General features: G+C 39.9%; 3 protein-coding genes across 3 annotated transcripts in view; all 3 read right to left on the bottom strand.

The window, feature by feature from the left end:
- aass (aminoadipate-semialdehyde synthase) overlaps positions 1–19,219 on the bottom strand; it is a 519,315-nt gene that overhangs the window by 277,748 nt on the left and 222,348 nt on the right. The window lies entirely within an intron of this gene.
- On the bottom strand, positions 783–11,418 carry LOC307251179 (uncharacterized protein). Its single transcript, XM_080028500.1, has 3 exons — positions 11,307–11,418; positions 7,500–9,137; positions 783–2,825 (listed from the first exon to the last, which is right to left on the bottom strand). Exons 2-3 carry the CDS (start codon positions 9,133–9,135, stop codon positions 1,186–1,188), a joined length of 3,276 nt encoding a protein of 1,091 aa, XP_079884626.1. The 5' UTR covers positions 9,136–9,137; positions 11,307–11,418; the 3' UTR covers positions 783–1,185.
- Positions 13,405–17,715, bottom strand: LOC307250838 (E3 ubiquitin-protein ligase TRIM21-like). The gene is made up of 2 exons (XM_080028069.1): positions 17,595–17,715; positions 13,405–15,374 (listed from the first exon to the last, which is right to left on the bottom strand). The coding sequence occupies exon 2, from the start codon at positions 15,363–15,365 to the stop codon at positions 13,725–13,727; it is 1,641 nt and encodes a 546-aa protein (XP_079884195.1). The 5' UTR covers positions 15,366–15,374; positions 17,595–17,715; the 3' UTR covers positions 13,405–13,724.

The following is a 19,219-nucleotide window of genomic DNA, read 5'->3' as shown; positions in this document are numbered from 1 at the left end:
TTAATGTTAGGGCTGGGTATCGTCAAGGACTTCGCGATACGATACGTATCACGATACACTGGTCACGATATGATATATCACGATATATCACGATATATTGCGTATCTTGATATATCACGATATATTGCGATATTCCATAAACAAGTTGCCTTGTCAAACATAACAGCACAATATATTGATAATTGCACAGACAAATGAAGTCAAAACTATTTCATTCACAACTTCCTTTACTATTTTCTTCCTTTTTTTTGGTTTTGGCAAATGATCAAACACTGCTGCAGCTGCCATAACATCAAAATAACAAATGCAATTCACTCTTGTACTAACTGTACAGGACACAATGAAAATGAAAACACATCAGTGGGCTTTTGTGACACAGTGAATCTTAAGTATTCTTATAAACAAAACTGATTTAACTTCAAAAGTCAGTATCCTAGAGGCTCAGGCCTGACAGCAGACATGGGTTTGAATCTGACCCGTGGTTGTTCTCTGCATTTATTTCCTTCTCTGCCCCATTTCATATATGTGTCTCTGCACTGTCAATAAAGCCTTGAAAAGAAAAAAGAAAAGAAAAAAAATCATAAAAAAATTATAAAAAAATATCGATTTTTAGTTATAAAAATCGATACTGATATCGCGAAACTAAGTATCGCGATATATCGATATTTCGATTTTTTGACACAGCCCTAATTAATGTGCATATAAACATAATAAATGAAAACTAAACACACTAAAAAAGCTGAACATTTTTCATTTAAAAGTTTTTTTTAAATTGCATTGTAAGTCATCAATTATTTTTCCTTGTTGTGGATATTAATTTAATCTTAATTTTAACATCCAAAAATAGTCAGGAACAAAGTGTAACTTTTTAAGTAACAGAGCAGAAAAAATTTAAGCATCACCAACAGCGATTTATCTGTTACAGTAGGTGGGTCAGTGATTCTGGAGAACGCTTGTTGTCAAAATCACTTTGTCAAAATCAGTGAATATCTCCCCACAATCCGCTAAATCTTTGTACTGCGTGTGCGCTGAAAAAAAAATCCAGTGTTAATACACACAGCCTATAGGCTCTGTAAACATTGTCGCTAGCTACAATGGGTCCCTTTGTTTCCATAACAATTGTTTACATACTCAAGCTCAGTCATTTGTGAGGAACTTGGCCAGAGCTGCTACTCCATTGCATTCTCAGAGATTGACAGGCGAGATGATCAGAGGTGCAGAGTTTTTACCATCATGCTTTAGACTGGGACCGAAGTATGGGTAGAGTTTCTCAGTGAAGGAGCATCCAGTAAAGGAGTAGATAAGAGCTGCAGCATCAACGTCATAAAAGGAGACCAGACCCTCCTCATAATCCACAAACACCCCTACCTTCTGAGGCCTGGACTTCAGAGAGAGACTCAATCGAGGGTCATCAAGAGCTTCGTACTCATTGTCATTCCTCAACCATATCATCCAGTAACCATCCTGAGGGCTCGCTGTGATTCTTCCCTTCCTATTGATCGACTCACTGGCCACTCCTAAATCCCACTCAGTCTTCCCTTTAACTTCAACCTCGTAATAAAATCTTCCTGAAGAGAAACTCTGTTTTGATAAGACATTTACACACAAATCAAATCTCTCTGGAATGTCTGGGAGCTTCTTCCTTACATCACCATGTTTAACTTGTTTTCCATCATCAGACAGGACGAGTTTGGGATGTGCTGTATCAGGATCGAGTGTCACATCCACTGCATACTGCTGGACCCTCTTCAGCTCGGCCTCAAACAGGTTCTTCATCTTTTCACTGAGTTTCTTCTCCAGCTGATTCACAGCTCTCACCACAGTCCCGTCATATGAAGGTGGACGGACGCTGATCTCTGTCCAGTCCTTGGTGGGTAGAGCTGCCTTCAGGGCCAGGAAGTTTAGGAGGAGATGGTGGTGGTCTTCAGAATGTGAGAGCTGCTTCACCTCAATGCTTCTCTTCTCCAGCTCAGAGATTTCCTGTTCCAGCTCTTTGATGAAGCCTTCAGCCTGTTTTTCTGTCGTTCTCTGCTTCTGTTTGACGGTGTTGATGAGCTCGGCCTGGCTTCTCTCCACAGTTTCCTTCAGAGCGGTGAAGACCATAACACCATCTACTATCTCTCTGTCTGCACCTTCTTTACTGAGCTCCACTGAGCGTCTCACCTCCTGAATCTTCAGTTGTCTCTTCTGGATCATCTGCTGAACTTCAGCCTCTGTCTTCCCCAGCTCCGCCTTCTTTACTTTATATTCTTCTTTCAGAGGAACAACAGCATGTGTCTTGTGGTCTGAAATAGTGCAGAGCATGCAGACACACATCTGGTCGGTCTGACAGAACAGCTCCAGAGGTTTATCGTGCTTTGTACAGATCCTGCCTTCCAGGTTCTCCACAGGGTCGATCAGCTCATGTCTTTTCAGGCCTGACAGTGTTAGGTGAGGCTCCAGGTGAGTTTCACAGTAGGAGACCAGACACACCAGGCAGGACTTCAGGGCGTTCAATTTGGTTCCAGTGCAGACGTCACAGGGAACTTCTCCTGGTTCTGCAGCTTGTTGCTCTAAGCTGCTGCTGCTGCCTGCCTGTTGAGCTGACGCTCTGAACTGAGCAGCCATCTCAGAGATGAAGGTATTGACCTTCATCTCAGGTCTTGTGGAGAAGACTTCTTTGCAGTTGGGACACTGACAAAGAACATTACTATTCCAGTGTTCAGTGATGCAGCTTTTGCAGAAGTTGTGACCACATGGTGTGCTGACTGGATCAGTGAACACATCCAGACAGATGGAGCACAGGAACTGATCTTCATTCAGCAGACAGCTTGCAGCAGACATGTCTACAATCAGAGGGATAAAAAGGTTGAATTATTATGATTTATTGAAAACATCAATATGAGTGATTAATGTAGGCATTCATGTTTTACAAATATGGAATTAATGTTAGTTGGTTGTTAAGTCGATGTAGCGTAACGAAAGTTACGGATGTCACTAAGTTCTATGGATTCTGAATTACCGCCAGAGGCAGTAAGATCTTCAGCAGACGGGTAGGTCGAATGTAAATTCCAAGAAGGTTCCCTTAACCCTCTGAGGTCGACAAACGCTCTATAGGGTTTGTTCACATGCAGATCATGTGATCACGTTTGAGCCGATGCAACATAAAAACTACAGTCGGGACAACTTCGCCGACACCACTGTCAAAAGTTCTAACTTGGATCTCTATGCCAGTCTTTGTTTCATCGGATGGACCCAGAATAACCGGAGATACAATGATTTATAGTTGATACAAAACTAGTTTATTTTTGCGGGCTCAAAGTATGAGAATTCGAATGTGGCGGCCATTATTTTGTCATTTTAGGATGGGAAATAAGGCTGAAAACTGGAAACTGCACAACAGGCTGCATTGAACAGAGAGGGGAGAGGTAGGAGAAGGGGGAGGGGTAAGTGGAGTGATATGAAGGTAGATGAAAAGAGACAAAGAGTGACGGGGCGGTCTCTGCCTGGTTAATAGGGTTATCCTCTGTAAATTGGCAACATGCTGTCAAAAACCAAACTTTTCTACCTGTACTTGTATACCAGTGAGCTAAGCCATCTTTATCAATAAATCACTGACAGCTAATCTGCTACTGTGCTGGGGTCCAATTACGTTGCTCCCAACGACTGTTAGACTTGTTAGTTATTTAAATAAAAGTAGAAAAACATAAAACAAGGATTAAATAATCAGATTTCTGAAGCATTGAAGTGATAACTTTCTAAGCCCATATAATTTAACTATTTAAAATCATTATGCATTAAAGGACATTTACCCAAAATTAACACAATGCTATCCCTTCTACCATCACATAAAATACAGTAAAAATGCTATGCTGTTGCTTAAATTGTTACTAGAGTAACATTTATTTTTCTATATAGGCTAAACTTTCTTAACTCGACTTATCAAACTTAACCCATGTATTACATTTTCCTGTGACATTTTTAACCTGTATTTGTATTAACTGTCAGTTAGCTTAACTGTTCACCTAAGAAAAATATCTGAAATACAGGTTGATACAACTTATCAGCTGCTCTGCCTTACTTAGACAGGCAGTTGAGCTGAGAGAGATAAAAGGTTCAAAGTCCAAGGCTACTTATCAAAGTGTGTAGCCTAACAGTAATAGTTCTAAATAGTTATACATTTTAAAACATTAATTTTATGGCTATAGACGATATAAGACGGATAACATCAGTCACTTACTGTACTCTATGTTTTGAAGTGTCTACATTGATATTTCAATTAAACTACAGCAAAGAAAGAAGTCAGAAAAGGGCAGTAAACTAGCTTTAGCCAAGTTAGCTGTGACTGCATTCCTCCTAACCAGAGTACAGTCTCTGTTGTTCGGTTTTTACTTCTGTATTTAGTATTTCCGGTCGGTGTACTCACCAGCGTTTGTCAGAGATTCTGCTGTTTAGTTGATAAAAACCTGATGATTCAGTTGAGTTTGTCTTCAGAGAGAAACAGAGAGACGTGTCTTGACTGCAGCTGTGCTGACGCTCAGATAAACTTTGACCTTTATCTCAGGTAAAGTGACGCTGTAGCAGCTCTCCTCTTGTAGTGTTGCTCCACCTTGTGTAGCTGAACTTTTATTGCCTCCTCAGGAAATGGCATGATCGTTTTGGAAGATACGTGTTTAATTTGTCTAACTATTGAAGTGAAGACATTCTAGAGACACCGAGATCGTTTATTTGCCTGTGGCATGTGCCACAGTGAACACTGACCATGGCATGTGCTGCTCAGTAACGGTGAATGCCGGTCCCAACAATGTTTTTTTTAATTTTTTTTATTGTATTGACAGTTGGCCAACAATGGTATCCTGCGGCCCGTTCTGTTGTTAGTATATGTGCAATCTGTTAGTTGTCGCTTTTGAAATGACAGATGCTTTTGCAACAGCTGAACTTGCTCCGGTGACTGAAGTTAGCTCAGCCACCTGACATATACAGTGGAAGTATACAGCATCTACAATAACAAACATTTACAAATAGACAACATAACCAAAGAGGTGAAATCACTGGGGTATTTTAAACTATCACTTGTATTACCATGCATGAGTTCTAGAATATTAAAATGTAGACTTCTGAAAGTTCAGGAGGTTAAGAGTTAATCTAACACACTGGTGGAACAGTTGTTTATACATGTGCATGTGTCAGGATGCAGTTTGTTATAAACTCCACCAGAGGGCGACCTCAGCTGTAATCTATTCTGCTCATGTCACCTACTCAAACACAACTCAACATATAATCTTTACATGACATGGGCTGAAAATGAGGATATAGAGCGAGGCATGCTACAATTCATGATCTGAAAGTTTTTCCAGCAAACAACTTAAAAAAACATATTAGGGACTTCTTAGACCATATGAAATTGTCAGAAAGGTTATATTTTGGGACTTGTAAATGACAGTTAACAATATGCATTATTTGACAAATGTTTTTAGATCACACTTATACCAATCCATCTTCCATTTAAGTTTTTGTGTCCTTTTCCAAACTCACACATCATGCAGTTCTGCAGCTATTTGAAACTGGGGTCATCCCGTTCTCCAGATTTATACGGCACCAAATGGGAACATGACTACAAGTGAGTTTAAGAAACACCATGAGGGGAAAAATAGACAATATTACGAGAATAAAGATGTACTTTTAGGAGAGGAAAAAAACTACTGTACACATGTATGTCTTTCTCTGTCAGATTTTATTCATTTTAATTTTGATATAACACCTGCACAAATGACCAGGATTCTTCGGAAAAGTAAAAAAAAAGATTTCCCCCAAAAATTATTATATATTTATTTTAGCAAACTCTTCATTGAAATAACATGTATTCGTAAAGAGATTTGTATCTATCCATGTACATTCAAAATGAGGATATTAATGTGCATATAAACATAAAAAATGACAACTAAACACTGACACTAAAAAAGCAGATTTTTTTTTTTTTAAGTTTTTTAAAATTGCATTGTAAGTCATCGGTTATTTTTCTTTGTTGTGGATATTCATTTAATCTTAATTTTAACATCCAAAATTAGTCAGGAACAAAGTGTCACTTTTCAATATAATAAGCAACAACAAAAAAATAAGAATCTACAACAGTGGTTTATCTTCAAGGTGCGGTCAGTGATTCTGGAGAATGCTTGTTATCAAAATCACTTTTTGTCAAAATCTGTGAATTTCTCCTCATGATCTGCTTGCTCTCCGTAATGTGTTGGGGCTGAAAAAAATCCCGACTGTTTACACACAGCCTAGGCTCTGTAAACTGGCATGTTGCTAGCTACAGTGGGCCCTTTGTTTATATAGCCATTGTTTACATACCAGTGTACAGAGCATTCTCCAGAATCACTGACTACACATTTAATGAACAAAAAATTAGTAAGGCAAAACAAATATTTGAGAAGAAAACACTCTAGTTATTGCTATTTTTATGTGTTAAAATAGGCATCTAAAAATAGCATAACATGTAGCAAAGTATATTCAATATTTCCAAAATGTTTCCCCTGTGTTTGAGTCAAAGATATTGTATATTCAAAAGGAGAGTGGAAAAACGCAACAAGAATAAAAAACAAACAAAGCATATACTCTACAGAGTACATGTAAAGACACTGCCCGCTACAATATGATCTGGGGTCGCTTCTGTTGGTCTGGTCTAGGTTCTAAGCAACCAATAAAGCTGATCAAAATGTGTTACAGCGAATATGTGCCTTAATCAAAGCAAAAGATGGTCCAACAAGGTATTTGAGTGTGTGACTTTTTTTGGGCCGGGCAGTGTATATGGGCTTTCCCTGAGCTGGACTTTTCTCAGTTGAATGTTTAATCCAGAGACTATTCTTGATACTATTTGGCAATCAGCAAAGTGCTTTGGAGTTAGATATTTGGCTTCCCTTCAATACCAAAAGTGTGGAAAACTGAGACTTTTGAAAACTCCATTGTGCCCGTTTATACCTCTTTGATATACAGTCTATGGTTTATGCAGGTGAAACAGAGGATAGTGGGGGGCTGGGTGGGTAATTTGAAGTTTTCATTTTAAATTGAAGATAAGGGTCTATAGAACAATTTGGGTTTGAGTTTTAAGAAACCAGACAAACTTTTTTTCAAACCCGAATTAAGACTTTCAAAAATCGATCGTTGATTTCGATTGTTGCCATTTTGGAAGATGGGGGGGGGGGGGGGGGGGGAGAACAAAAATTATGTCTGGTTTCTTGTTTTTCCTACACTAGATGATTTTCCGATCATTTCTGAGGATGAGAATCAGCACCTTCAAATCTGAGTAAAATTAAGGAGTAAATACCTCAGGGTTTTGTTTGCAACCTATGGTCATGAAGGCTGGGTCGTGAGCCATGACCGAAAGAACAAGATCTTGAGTACAAGCGGCACAAATGGGTTTTCTCAGGAGGGTGGCTGGCATCTCCCTTAGAGATAGCGTGTGAAGCTCAGTCATTCGTGAGGAACTCTGGGCAGAGCCGCTACTCCATTGGATTCTCAGGGATTGACAGGGGAGATGATCAGAGGGGCAGAGTTTTTACCACCACCATTAAGAAATGGACCAAAGCAGGGGTAGAGTTTCTCAGTGAAGGAGCATCCAGTAAAGGAGTAGATAAGAGCTGCAGTATCAACGTCATAAAAGGAGACCAGACCCTCCTCATAATCCACAAACACCCCAACCTTCTGAGGCCGAGACTTCAGAGAGAGAAAAACTGCAGGGTCATCAAGAGCTTCGTATTCATTGTCATTCCTCAACCATATCATCCAGTAACCATCCCCAGGGCTCAGGGTGATTTGTCCCTTCCTGTTGATCGACTCTCTGGCTACTCCAACATCCCACGCAGTCTTCCCTTTAACCTGAACCTCGTAATAAAATCTTCCTGAAGAGAAACTCTGTTTTGATAAGACATTAACACAACTATCAAATCTCTCTGGATTGTCTGGGAGATTCTTCCTTACATCACCATGTTTAACTTGTTGTCCATCATCAGATAGGACGAGTTTGGGATGTGCTGTATCAGGATCGAGTGTCACATCCACTGTGTACCGCTGGACCCTCTTCAGTTCGGCCCCAGCAAGCAGCTTCTTCATCTGTTCACTGAGTTTCTCCTCCAGCTGATTCAAAGCTCTCCTCACAGTCCCTCCATATGAAGGTGGACGGACGCTGATCTCTGTCCAGTCCTTGGTTGGTAGAGCTGACTTCAGGGACCCGAAGTTTAGGAGAATGTGGAGGTTGTCTTCAGAATGTGAGAGCTGCTCCACCTCAGTGCTTCTCTTCTCCAGCTCAGAGATTTCCTGTTCCAGGTCTTTGATGAAGCCTTCAGCCTGTTTCTCTGTCTTTCTCTGCTTCTGTTTGACGGTGTTGATGAGCTCGGCCTGGCTTCTCTCCACAGACTCCCTCAGAGCGGTGAAGACCTTAACACCATCTGCTATCTCTCTGTCTGCACCTTCTTTACTGAGCTCCACTGAGCGTCTCATCTCCTGAATTTTCAGTCGTCTCTTCTGGATCATCTGCTGAACTTCAGCCTCTGTCTTCCCCATTCCAGCTTTCTTTAACACATATTCTTCTCTCAGAGGAACAACAGCATGTGTCTTGTGGTCTAAAATAGTGCAGAGCATGCAGACACACATCTGGTCGGTCTGACAGAACAGCTCCAGCAGTTTATCATGCTTCTTACACATCCTGCCTTCCAGGTTCTCCACAGGGTCGATCAGCTCATGTCTTTTAAGTCCTGGCCTCGTCAGATGAGGCTCCAGGTGAGTTTCACAGTAGGAGACCAGACACACCAGGCAGGACTTCAGGGCGTTCAGTTTGGTTCCAGTGCAGATGTCACAGGGAACATATAATGGTGTGGCAGCTTGTAGCTCTGAGCTGCTGCTGCTGGCTTCCTGTTGAGCTGACGCTCTGAACTGAGCAGCCATCTCAGAGATGAAGGTGTTGACCTTTATCTCAGGTCTTGTGGAGAAGACTTCTTTGCAGTTGGGACACCGACACAAGACATTACTATTCCAGTGTTCAGTGATGCAGTTTTTGCAGAAGTTGTGACCACATGGTGTGCTGACTGGATCAGTGAACACATCCAGACAGATGGAGCACAGGAACTGATCTTCATTCAGCAGACAGTTGGCAGCAGACATGTCTACAATCAGAGGGGGAAAAAAGTGTATTTATTAAGATTTATTGAGAACATCAATATTAGTGATTAATGTGGGCATTCATGTCTTACAAATCTGGAATTAATGGTAGTTGGTTGTTAAGTCGATGTAGCGTAACAAAAGTTACGCATGTAACACAGTTCTATGAATTCTGAATGACCGCCAGAGGCAGTAATATCTTCAGCAGACGGGTAGGTCGACTGTACAGTCCAAGAAGGTGCCCTTAACCCTCTGAGGTCGACAAACGCTCTATAGCGTTAGTTCATGTGCAGATCATGTGATCACGTTCGATCCGATGCAACATAAAAACTACAGTCGGGACAACTTTGCCGACAGCGTCTGTCGAAAGTTCTGACTTGAAACTCTATGCCAGTCTTTGTTTCAACGGATAGACCCAGTATAACCGGAGATACGATGATTTATAGTTGATACAAAATTGGTCTATTTTTGCAAGCTCAAAAGTATGAGAATTCGATTGGGGCAGCCATTATTTTGTCATTTTAGGATTGGAAGAAATGCTGAAAACTGGATACTGCACAACAGGCTGCATTGAACAGGGAGGGGGAGGAGAAGGGGGAGGGGTGTGTGGAGTAATACGAAGATAGACTAAAAGAGACGAAAAGTGACAGGGGGCGGGAGTCTTTCTATGCGAGAGACGAGGCAGCTAGCAAACAAAAGTGACAGACACACGGAGGAAGATTGAGAGATACTTCCCCGCTGGTCATCTTGTCCACGCTGCAGGCTGGGGGACGGTGTCGGAACTATAGTTTGTCCCCCTGTGTTGGGCGGCTTAAACCTAATATGTTGTTGTTACGTTTTACGGCAGCTGAGGTGCTGTTTGGAAAACTGACCGACCACCGGTGTCTACACCCCCTGCCTCTCAAACCAGGTCCTTGGTTGCCCCATATCTGGGGCCATGGCCCTGTATTGGGGTCGCGGCTGGGTTGTTCAGTGCCTTGTTGAACCAGCCTGGAACTTCCAGGCTGACCCGACTGGGCATGAGCAATGGCCCTTGTTTGGGGAGGTCTCTGTCTGGTTAATGGGGTTCTCCTCTGTAAGTTGGCAAAATGCTGGCAAAAAGCCTGTGTTGATTGGACGCTACGTTCAAGCATTTGCTGTGCTGCTCTGTATGGTTCAGCCAAAGACGACTGGACTAGCTACACCTTACGAGTCAGTGTCAGAGAGAATATGAGCCTGCAAAGCTCCCTACTCATGAATGTGAGGTATAACTGAGGCCTTGGGTGCAAATGAGGGGCCCTCCTGAAAAAAAGTGCATGTCTCGGCAGGCGGTACTTGTGGCTCGTCCAAACCAAACTTTTCTACCTGTACTTGTATACCAGTGAGCTAAGCCATCTTTATAAATAAATCACTATATGCCAACCTGCTGCATCAACTCCCTCAGTGCTTGGGTCCAATGATGTTGCTCCCAACGACTGTTAGACTTGCTAGTAATTCAAATAAAAGTAGAAAAACATAATCCAGGAATAAATAATCAGAATTCTGGAGCATTCAAGTGATAACTTTCTAAACCAAAAATCATTTAAATTTAAAATAATAACGCATTACATTTTTTACCCAAAACAAACACAATGTTATCCCTTCTATCATCACATAAAATACTGTAAAAATGCTATCCTGCTGCTCAAAATGTTTCTAGAGTAAAATATATTTTTTATGTAGGCTAAACTTTACAAACTCGGCCTATCAAACTTAACCCATGTATTTCCTGTGATATATTTAGCCTGTATTTGAGGAAAAATCACTGAAATACAGGTTGATAAATCAGCTGCTCTGCCTTACTTAGACAGACAGTTGAGCTGAGAGAAAAAAAGGTTGGAAGTCCAAGGCTACTTACCAAAGTGTGTAGCTTAACAGTAATAGTTTAAATAGTTATATGTTTTAATACCTTTTATGACTATAGATGCTAAAAGACAGACAGATTACATCAGTCACTCACTGTACTCTATGTTTGGAGTGTCAACATTGACATTTCAATTAGCCTTCAGCAAAGAAACAAGTCAGAATAGGGCAGTGAACTAGCTTAAGCTAAACTGCTAGCTGTGACTGCATTTTTCCTAACCAGAGTACAGTCTCTGTTGTTCAGTTTTTTCTTTTTTTCTTCTGTATTTAGTATTTCCGGGCGGTGTACTCACCAGCGTTTGTCAGAGATTCTGCTGTTTAGTTGATAAAAACCTGATGGATTCAGTTGAGTTTGTCTTCAGAGAGAAACAGAGAGACGTGTCTTGACTGCAGCTGTGCTGAGGCTCAGACAAACTTTCACTTTCAAAGTGACGCTGCAGCAGCTCTCCTGTTTCAGTGTTGCTCCACCTCTTAGTGCAGCTCTGTCACTCAACTTGTATTGTTTACTTTGGAACTGAATCAACATATTTGTGGAAGATTAGTGATTACTTTTTGTCTCTTCTTTCTTTATACAGTGGAAGTATACAGCATCTACAATAACAAACATTTACAAATATACAACATAACCAAAGAGGTGAAATCACTGGGGTGTTTAAAACTATCACTTGTATTACCATGCATGAGTTCTAGAATATTAAAATGTAGAAATCTGAAAGTTCAGGAGGTTAAGAGTTAATCTAACACACTGGTGGAACAGTTGTTTATACATGTGCATGTGTCAGGATGCAGTTTGTTATAAACTCCACCAGAGGGCGACCTCAGCTGTAATCTATTCTGCTCATGTCACCTACTCAAACACAACTCAACATATAATCTTTACATGACATGGGCTGAAAATGAGGATATAGAGCGAGGCATGCTACAATTCATGGTCTGAAAGTTTTTTTCAGCAAACAACTTAAAAAAACCTATTAGGGACTTCTTAGACCATATGAAATTGTCAGAAAGGTTATATTTTGGGACATGTAAATGACAGTGAACAATATGCATTATTTGACAAATGATTTTAGATCACACTTATACCAATCCTACTCCCATTTAAGTTTTTGTGTCCTTTTCCAAACTCACACATCATGCAGTTCTGCAGCTATTTGAAACTGGGGTCATCCCGTTCTCCAGATTTATACGGCACCAAATGGGAACATGACTACAAGTGAGTTTAAGAAACACCATGGGAGGAAAAATAGACAATATTAACGAGAATACAGTTGTAATTTTAGGAGAGGAAAAAACTACTGTACACCTGTATGTCTTTCTCTGTCAGATTTTATTCATTTTAACTTTGATATAACACCTGCACAAATGACCAGGATTCTTCGGAAAAGTAAAAAAAAACAATTATATATTTATTTTAGCAAACTCTTCATTGAAATAACATGTATTCGTAAAGATATTTTTATCTATCCATGTACATTCAAAATGAGGATATTAATGTGCATATAAACATAATAAATGACAACTAAACACACTAAAAAAGCTGAATGTTTTTATTTTAAAGTTTTTTTAAATTGCATTGTACGTCATCGTTTATTTTTCTTTGTTGTGGATATTAATTTAATCTTAATCTTAACATCCAAAAATAGTCAGGAACAAAGTGTCACTTTAAGTAAAACAGCAAAAAAAATTAAGCATCTGCAACAGTGGTTTATCTTATACAGTAGGTGGAGTCAGTGATTCTTGAGAACGCTTGTTGTCCAAATCACTTTTTGTCAAAATCAGTGAATATCTCCTCACAATCGGCTAGCTCTCCGTACTGTGTTTGTGTGTTTAAAAGAAATCTAGAATTAATACACTCAGCCTAGGCTCTGTAAACGTGCATGTTGCTAGCTACAATGGGCCTTTGTTTACATAGCCATTGTTTACATACTAGTTCACAGAGTATCCTTCATAATCACTGAATACACCTTTATTGAACAAAAACTTAGTACGGCACAACAAATATGTTAGAAGAAAAAAACTCTAGGTATTGCTATTTTTAAGTGTTAAAATAGGCATCTAAAAATAGCATAACATGTAGCAAAATATATTCAATATTTCCAAAAAGTTTCCCCTGTGTTTGAGTCAAAGATATTGTATATTCAAAAGGAGAGTAAAAAACGCAACAAGAATAAAAAACAAACAAAGCATATACTTTACAGAGTACTTGTAAATATAAAGGCTGTGTCTGAACCGGAATGTTCTCAGTCGAATTGGATCTGCCTGTTTAATCCAGAGATTTGACTGTTAGTTATACTATTTGGCAATCAGCAAAGTGCATTGGAGTTAGATATTTGGCCTCCCTTCAACACCAAAACTGTGGAAAACACAGATCTTTGAAAACGCCATTGTAAGTAAGTAAAAAAAAGTATATAGTGCTTTTCACAGATAGGGTCACACAGTGCTTTATAATGTGCATAGAAGATAAAAGCATAGAAAAATACATCTAAGAATGAAATTAATTTGAAAAAAAACACAACAGATAAAAGACAGAACTTACCCAGATGCCTAAAGCCTAAACAATTGAGTCTTCAATTGACCCTTAAAACAGTCCACACTAACAGAGCATTCCAGAGTTTGGGTGCCAAAGCGGCAAAGGCTCTATCCCCACATGTCTTCAGTTGAGTGTGTGGCATGGTTAAGAACTCGGCTAGAGCCGCTACACCATTGCATTCTCAGAGATTGACAGGCGAGATGATCAGAGGGGCAGAGTTTTTACCACCATCATTAAGATATGGACCAAAGAGTGGGTAGAGTTTCTCAGTGAAGGAGCATCCAGTAAAGGAGTAGATAAGAGCTGCAGCATCAATGTCATAAAAGGAGACCAGACCCTCCTCATAATCCACAAACACCCCAACCTTCTGAGGAGGAGACTTCAGAGAGAGACGGACTGCAGGGTCAGCAGCGGTGTACTCATTGTCATTCCTTAGAATTATTATCCAGTAACCATCCCGAGGGCTCACTGTGATTTGTCCCTTCCTGTTGATCGACTCTCTGACCACTCCTAAATCCCACGCAGTCTTCCCTTTAACCTGAACCTCGTAATAAAATCTTCCTGAAGAGATAGTCTGTTTGGATAAGACATTAGCACATAAATCAAATCTTTCTGGATTGTCTGGGAGCTTCTTGCTTACATCACCACAGTGTACTTGTTTTCCATCATCAGACAGGATAAGACCTGGATGTGCTGTATCAGGATCGAGTGTCACATCCACTGCGTACTGCTGGATCCTTTTCAGCTCTAACAGCTTCTTCATCTGTTCACTGAGTTTCTCCTCCAGCTGATTCACAGCTTTCACCACAGTCCCCTCATATGAAGGTGGACGGACGCTGATCTCTGTCCAGTCTTTGGTGGGTAGAGCAGCGTTTATGGACTGGAAGTTTAGGAGGAGATGGAGGTGGTCTTCAGAATGTGAGAGCTGCTCCACCTCTATGCTTCTCTTCTCCAGGTCAGATATTTCCTGTTCCAGATCTTTGATGAAGCCTTCAGCCTGTTTCTCTGTCTCTCTCTGCTTCTCTCTGACGGTGTTGATGAGCTCGGCCTGGCTTCTCTCCACAGACTCCTTCAGAGCGGTGAAGACCTGAACACCATCTGCTATCTCTCTGTCTGCACCTTCGTTACTGAGCTCCACTGAGCGTCTCATCTCCTGGATCTTCAGTTGTCTCTTCTGGATCATCTGCTGGATTTCAGCCTCTGTTTCCCCCAGCTTGGCCTTCTTTACTTTATATTCTTCTTTCAGAGGAACAACAGCATGTGTCTTGTGGTCTGAAATGGTGCAGAGCATGCAGACACACATCTGGTCAGTCTGACAGAACAGCTCCATCAGTTTATCGTGCTCCATACACATCCTGCCTTCAAGGTTCTCCACAGGGTCGATCAGCTCATGTCTTTTCAGGCCTGACCTCGTCCGATGAGGCTCCAGGTGAGTTTCACAGTAGGATTCCAGACACACTAGGCAGGACTTCAGGGCGTTCAGTTTGGTTCCAGTGCAGACGTCACAGGGAACTTCTCCTGGTTCTTCAGCTGATTCTGCAGCTTGTAGCTCTGCGCTGCTGCTGCTGGCTGCCTGTTGAGCTGATGCTCTGAACTGAGCAGCCATCTCAGAGATGAAGGTATTGACCTTCAGCTCAGGTCTTGTGGAGAAGACTTCTTTGCAGTTGGGACACTGACAAAGAACATTACTATCCCAGTGTTCAGTGATGCAGTTTTTGCAGAAGTTGTGTCCACATGGTATGGTGACTGGATCAGTGAACACATCCAGACAGATGGAGCACAGGAACTGATCTTCATTCAGCAGACAGCTGGCAGCAGACATGTTTACAATCTGAGGACAAAAGGTTGAATTATTATCATTTATTGAGAACATCAATAAGTGCAGGCCCCCCGGCGCCGACTGCCAACTGTATCGGCAGGAGAAGCCATAGTTCTTACACAATGTGATATATTGATAATTAATAAAGAGCTGCCAGAAAGTTTTTACACTGTGGTTTTTACTGATCTCAGTTATTACTTGACAAGCTGGCCCCAGGCCAACCATAGCACAGTGAAATCACTTGATTCACTAACAAGCCATTACCATCCTAAATAAAAAAACAAAACTCTTTTATAACTGCTCAATTTAAGAAAAGTACCAGCTTTTAAACTTGGAAGACCTCATACATTATTTAAATTTCTGCTTGGTTTTTAGAGTCACTCCCAATCTATTTCCACCACCATTTTTACCAAGCAGCTAAAACAGTGGATGGTCAAAACATACATGTCAGCACTAATAGGATTTATTTTAAAAATATTTATTAATTGCTTTTTTGCAATCTCAACATATAGTATTTTTGTCTATCACTACTGCTTTTTTGCTCTCAATAGGCATGTATTTTCTCATCTTCGTACTCTGTTGTTTTACCTTGTAACCTGTTGGACTAGTTCATCAGTCTGACACTCCTACATGAGCTGAGTTCAGGTTCCACTGGTTGCATGTTTTTATTCTGTGTTGTGCCAGGTGTTGTGCAAAGTTATTTTTCCTTTATCTCGTGTATTTGTATTAACAAAGCCTTTTTTAACATAGAGGCCAGGGGACTCAAGATGAAAAGTAGCCTTTTTGCTAATTCTGGCATTTATAACCCAAGTATTATCATGTATTTTATTAAATTGCACTGACCCCTTCTTAAATGAACTGAACTGAATGTAATGTAATTTACGCTGCAGAGGATAGTGGGCAGAACAGCCATTGCTTTGCACACTGAACTGGATGTAGTCGGACATCCGGGTATTTTTCTAACATACTGTTTTTGACATCATGTGTTAGGATGGATAAGGCATGGATAAGTATGGGTTTTGGAATGCAGATTTGCAGTCACCTGACCTGCTTGTTTCCTGCTCACCTGCATTCTATTCTCTCACCAGCTACACACTGTACTTTGTCAGATTTTCAACTATTAGTTTTGTTACTTCTTTACCTGCCTGTCTACGAGTAGACTACGCCACTTTTATCAATAAATCACTAACAGCTAATCTGCTCCCTCAACTGTCTGTGCTGGGGTCCAATCCCTGTTATGTCTCTCCCAACAACTGTTTTGTTAGTTATACAAATAAAAGACGGAAAAAACAAAAACAAGAATGAAATAATCTGATTTCTTAAGCAGGGGTGCTTAAGCAGAACTTTCTAAGCACCCCTGGTTCTTGTTCATATAATTTAAATCTTTAAAATGTTAACCCAAAATGAATATAATTATCGCTCCTATCATCACATAAAATACTATAGTTATGCTATCCTGCTGCTTAAATTGTTACAAGAGTAAATATATATAATTTTTATATTGGCTAAACATTATAGAGAGAATAAAGGTTTGAAGTTCAAGGCTACTTACCAAAGTGTGTAGCCTAACAGTTATAGTTTTAAATAGTTAAACGTTTTAAGATGTTCATTTTATGGCTATATACAATAAAAGACAGATTAAATCAGTCACTCACTGTACACTAATTGGAGTGTCAAGATTGCTTTTTCAATTAGCCTTCAGCAAAGAAACAAGTCAGAAAAGGGCAGTGAACTAGCTTAAAGGCCTACTTCACCGGTTTGAATATGAAGGTGTATTGAATTCTGAGATCCTATGTAGTATAAATGTGTGAAAAAAATTGAAATCGGTTCATCCTAGCCTGAGAAAAGGCAGAAAGAGTGTTTTTTTTAACCCTATATTTCTCCTTCTCGTGACATCACAGAAAGAGAAATATAGGGTTAAAAAAAACTTACTTTGTAAATATTACTGTGATGTATTTTACTGTGACATCACAGTAATATTTACAAAGTACGTTTTTTTTTTTAAAAAACACTCTTTCTGCCTTTTCTCAGGCTAGGATGAACCGATTTTAATTTTTTTTGCACATTTATACTACATAGGATCTCAGAATTCAATACACCTTCATATTCAAACCGGTGAAGTAGGCCTTTAAGCTAAGCTGCTAGCTGTGACTGCATTTTTCCTAACCAGAGTACAGTCTCTTTTGTTTGTTTTTTTCTTCTATATTTAGGATTTCCGGGCGTTGTACTCACCAGCGTTTGTCAGAGATTCTGCTGTTTAGTTGATAAAAACCCGATGATTCAGTTGAGTTTGTCTTCAGAGAGAAACAGAGAGACGTGTCTTGACTGCAGCTGTGTTGTTGCTCAGACAAACTTTAACTTTCATTTCAGGTAAAGTGACGCTGCAGCAGCTCTCCTGTTTCAGTGTTGCTCCACCTCTTAGTGCAGCTCTGTGACTCAACTTGTATTTCCTCCTCTTGAACTGAATCAACATATTTGTGGAAGATTAGTGATTACTTTTTTCTCTCTTCTTTTTTTTATACAGTAGAAGTATATATTTTTAGACAATTTAGGAATAAGTGCACAGCCATGGTCAGGAAAGCCAAATCCGAATATTACCTTGAATTAATCTCCGACTGCTACTCTAACCCTGCACTATTTTGGAAAGCTGTGAACTATAATAAAAACAATTCTAGCACAGTTCCCACTCAGATCAAATTAAATGATCACACTCTCAATGATCAAAAAGAGATAGGCTTAGCTTTTAATAAACATTTTATAGCTGCTGGTCAACTCTTTCAGAATGAAGGATGTACACCTTCTACAACCAGTAGTAACGTACCGCCTGTCTCTCAAACTCCTATTTTCAGCCTTGATCTTCTTCCCACAAGTGTTGTTGTAGATGCGCTCCTCGCCATCAACCCCAAGAAGTACATGGGAGAGGACAATTTGGACCCGTTTTCAATCAAGCTTTCGACACATATAATATCAAAACAAATAACCCATATTTTTAATCTTTCCATCTCCTCTGGAATAGTTCCTAAAATTTGGAAAAAAGTTCACGTAATTCCTTTACATAAAGGTGGTGACAAAAATAATCTTAATAACTACAGGCCAATTTCCAAACTCCCATGCCTGGCAAAAATTCTAGAATCACTTATTAATAATCAGTTAAAAACATTTCTAACTAGTGCTTCCATTTTGAGCCCGTACCAATCTGGTTTTAGGGCAGGTCACAGTACTGTCTCTGCTGTGACTTTGGTTGTAGACAACATTGTTAGAGCATTAGACAAGAAAAAGCACTGTGCAGCACTTTTTATTGATCTTTCAAAGGCCTTTGATACTGTTGACCACCATTTGCTTTTACAGAGGCTGCATGACATTGGCTTTGATCATTCTGCATGTAGCTGGTTTAGGGATTATCTCTCTGATAGACAGCAGTCAGTTAAACTGGGAAGATACCAATCTGAGTTTTTAACTGTTACAAATGGTGTCCCACAGGGCTCAATTTTAGGTCCAGTTCTTTTCACAATTTATATAAATAACATTGTTTCATCGCTAAAAAACTGTTACGCCCATCTATACGCTGACGACACAGTACTGTATTGCATTTCCGATTCGGTGCACCAATCTATTCAGAACCTACAAAGCTCTTTTAACACCCTGCAGGACTGTCTAGTGGACCTCAGGCTGGTTCTAAATACAGACAAAACCAAATATATGTGTTTCTCCAGAGCAAGAACTACACATTTTAATGATTTTAATATTTTTACAAAGAATGGATTTTTAATTGGAAGAGTCACAGAGTATAAATATCTCGGCATCTGGTTAGATGATAAACTCACTTTTAATTTTCATATCAAAAATCTTGTTTGTCG

This window comes from Ammodytes marinus (genome assembly GCF_949987685.1).
Source record: "Ammodytes marinus genome assembly, chromosome: 5".
Classification (NCBI taxonomy): domain Eukaryota; kingdom Metazoa; phylum Chordata; class Actinopteri; order Uranoscopiformes; family Ammodytidae; genus Ammodytes; species Ammodytes marinus.
The sequence above is the reverse complement of the archived record's forward strand: the minus strand, read 5'-3'. Positions and strand labels throughout refer to the sequence as shown.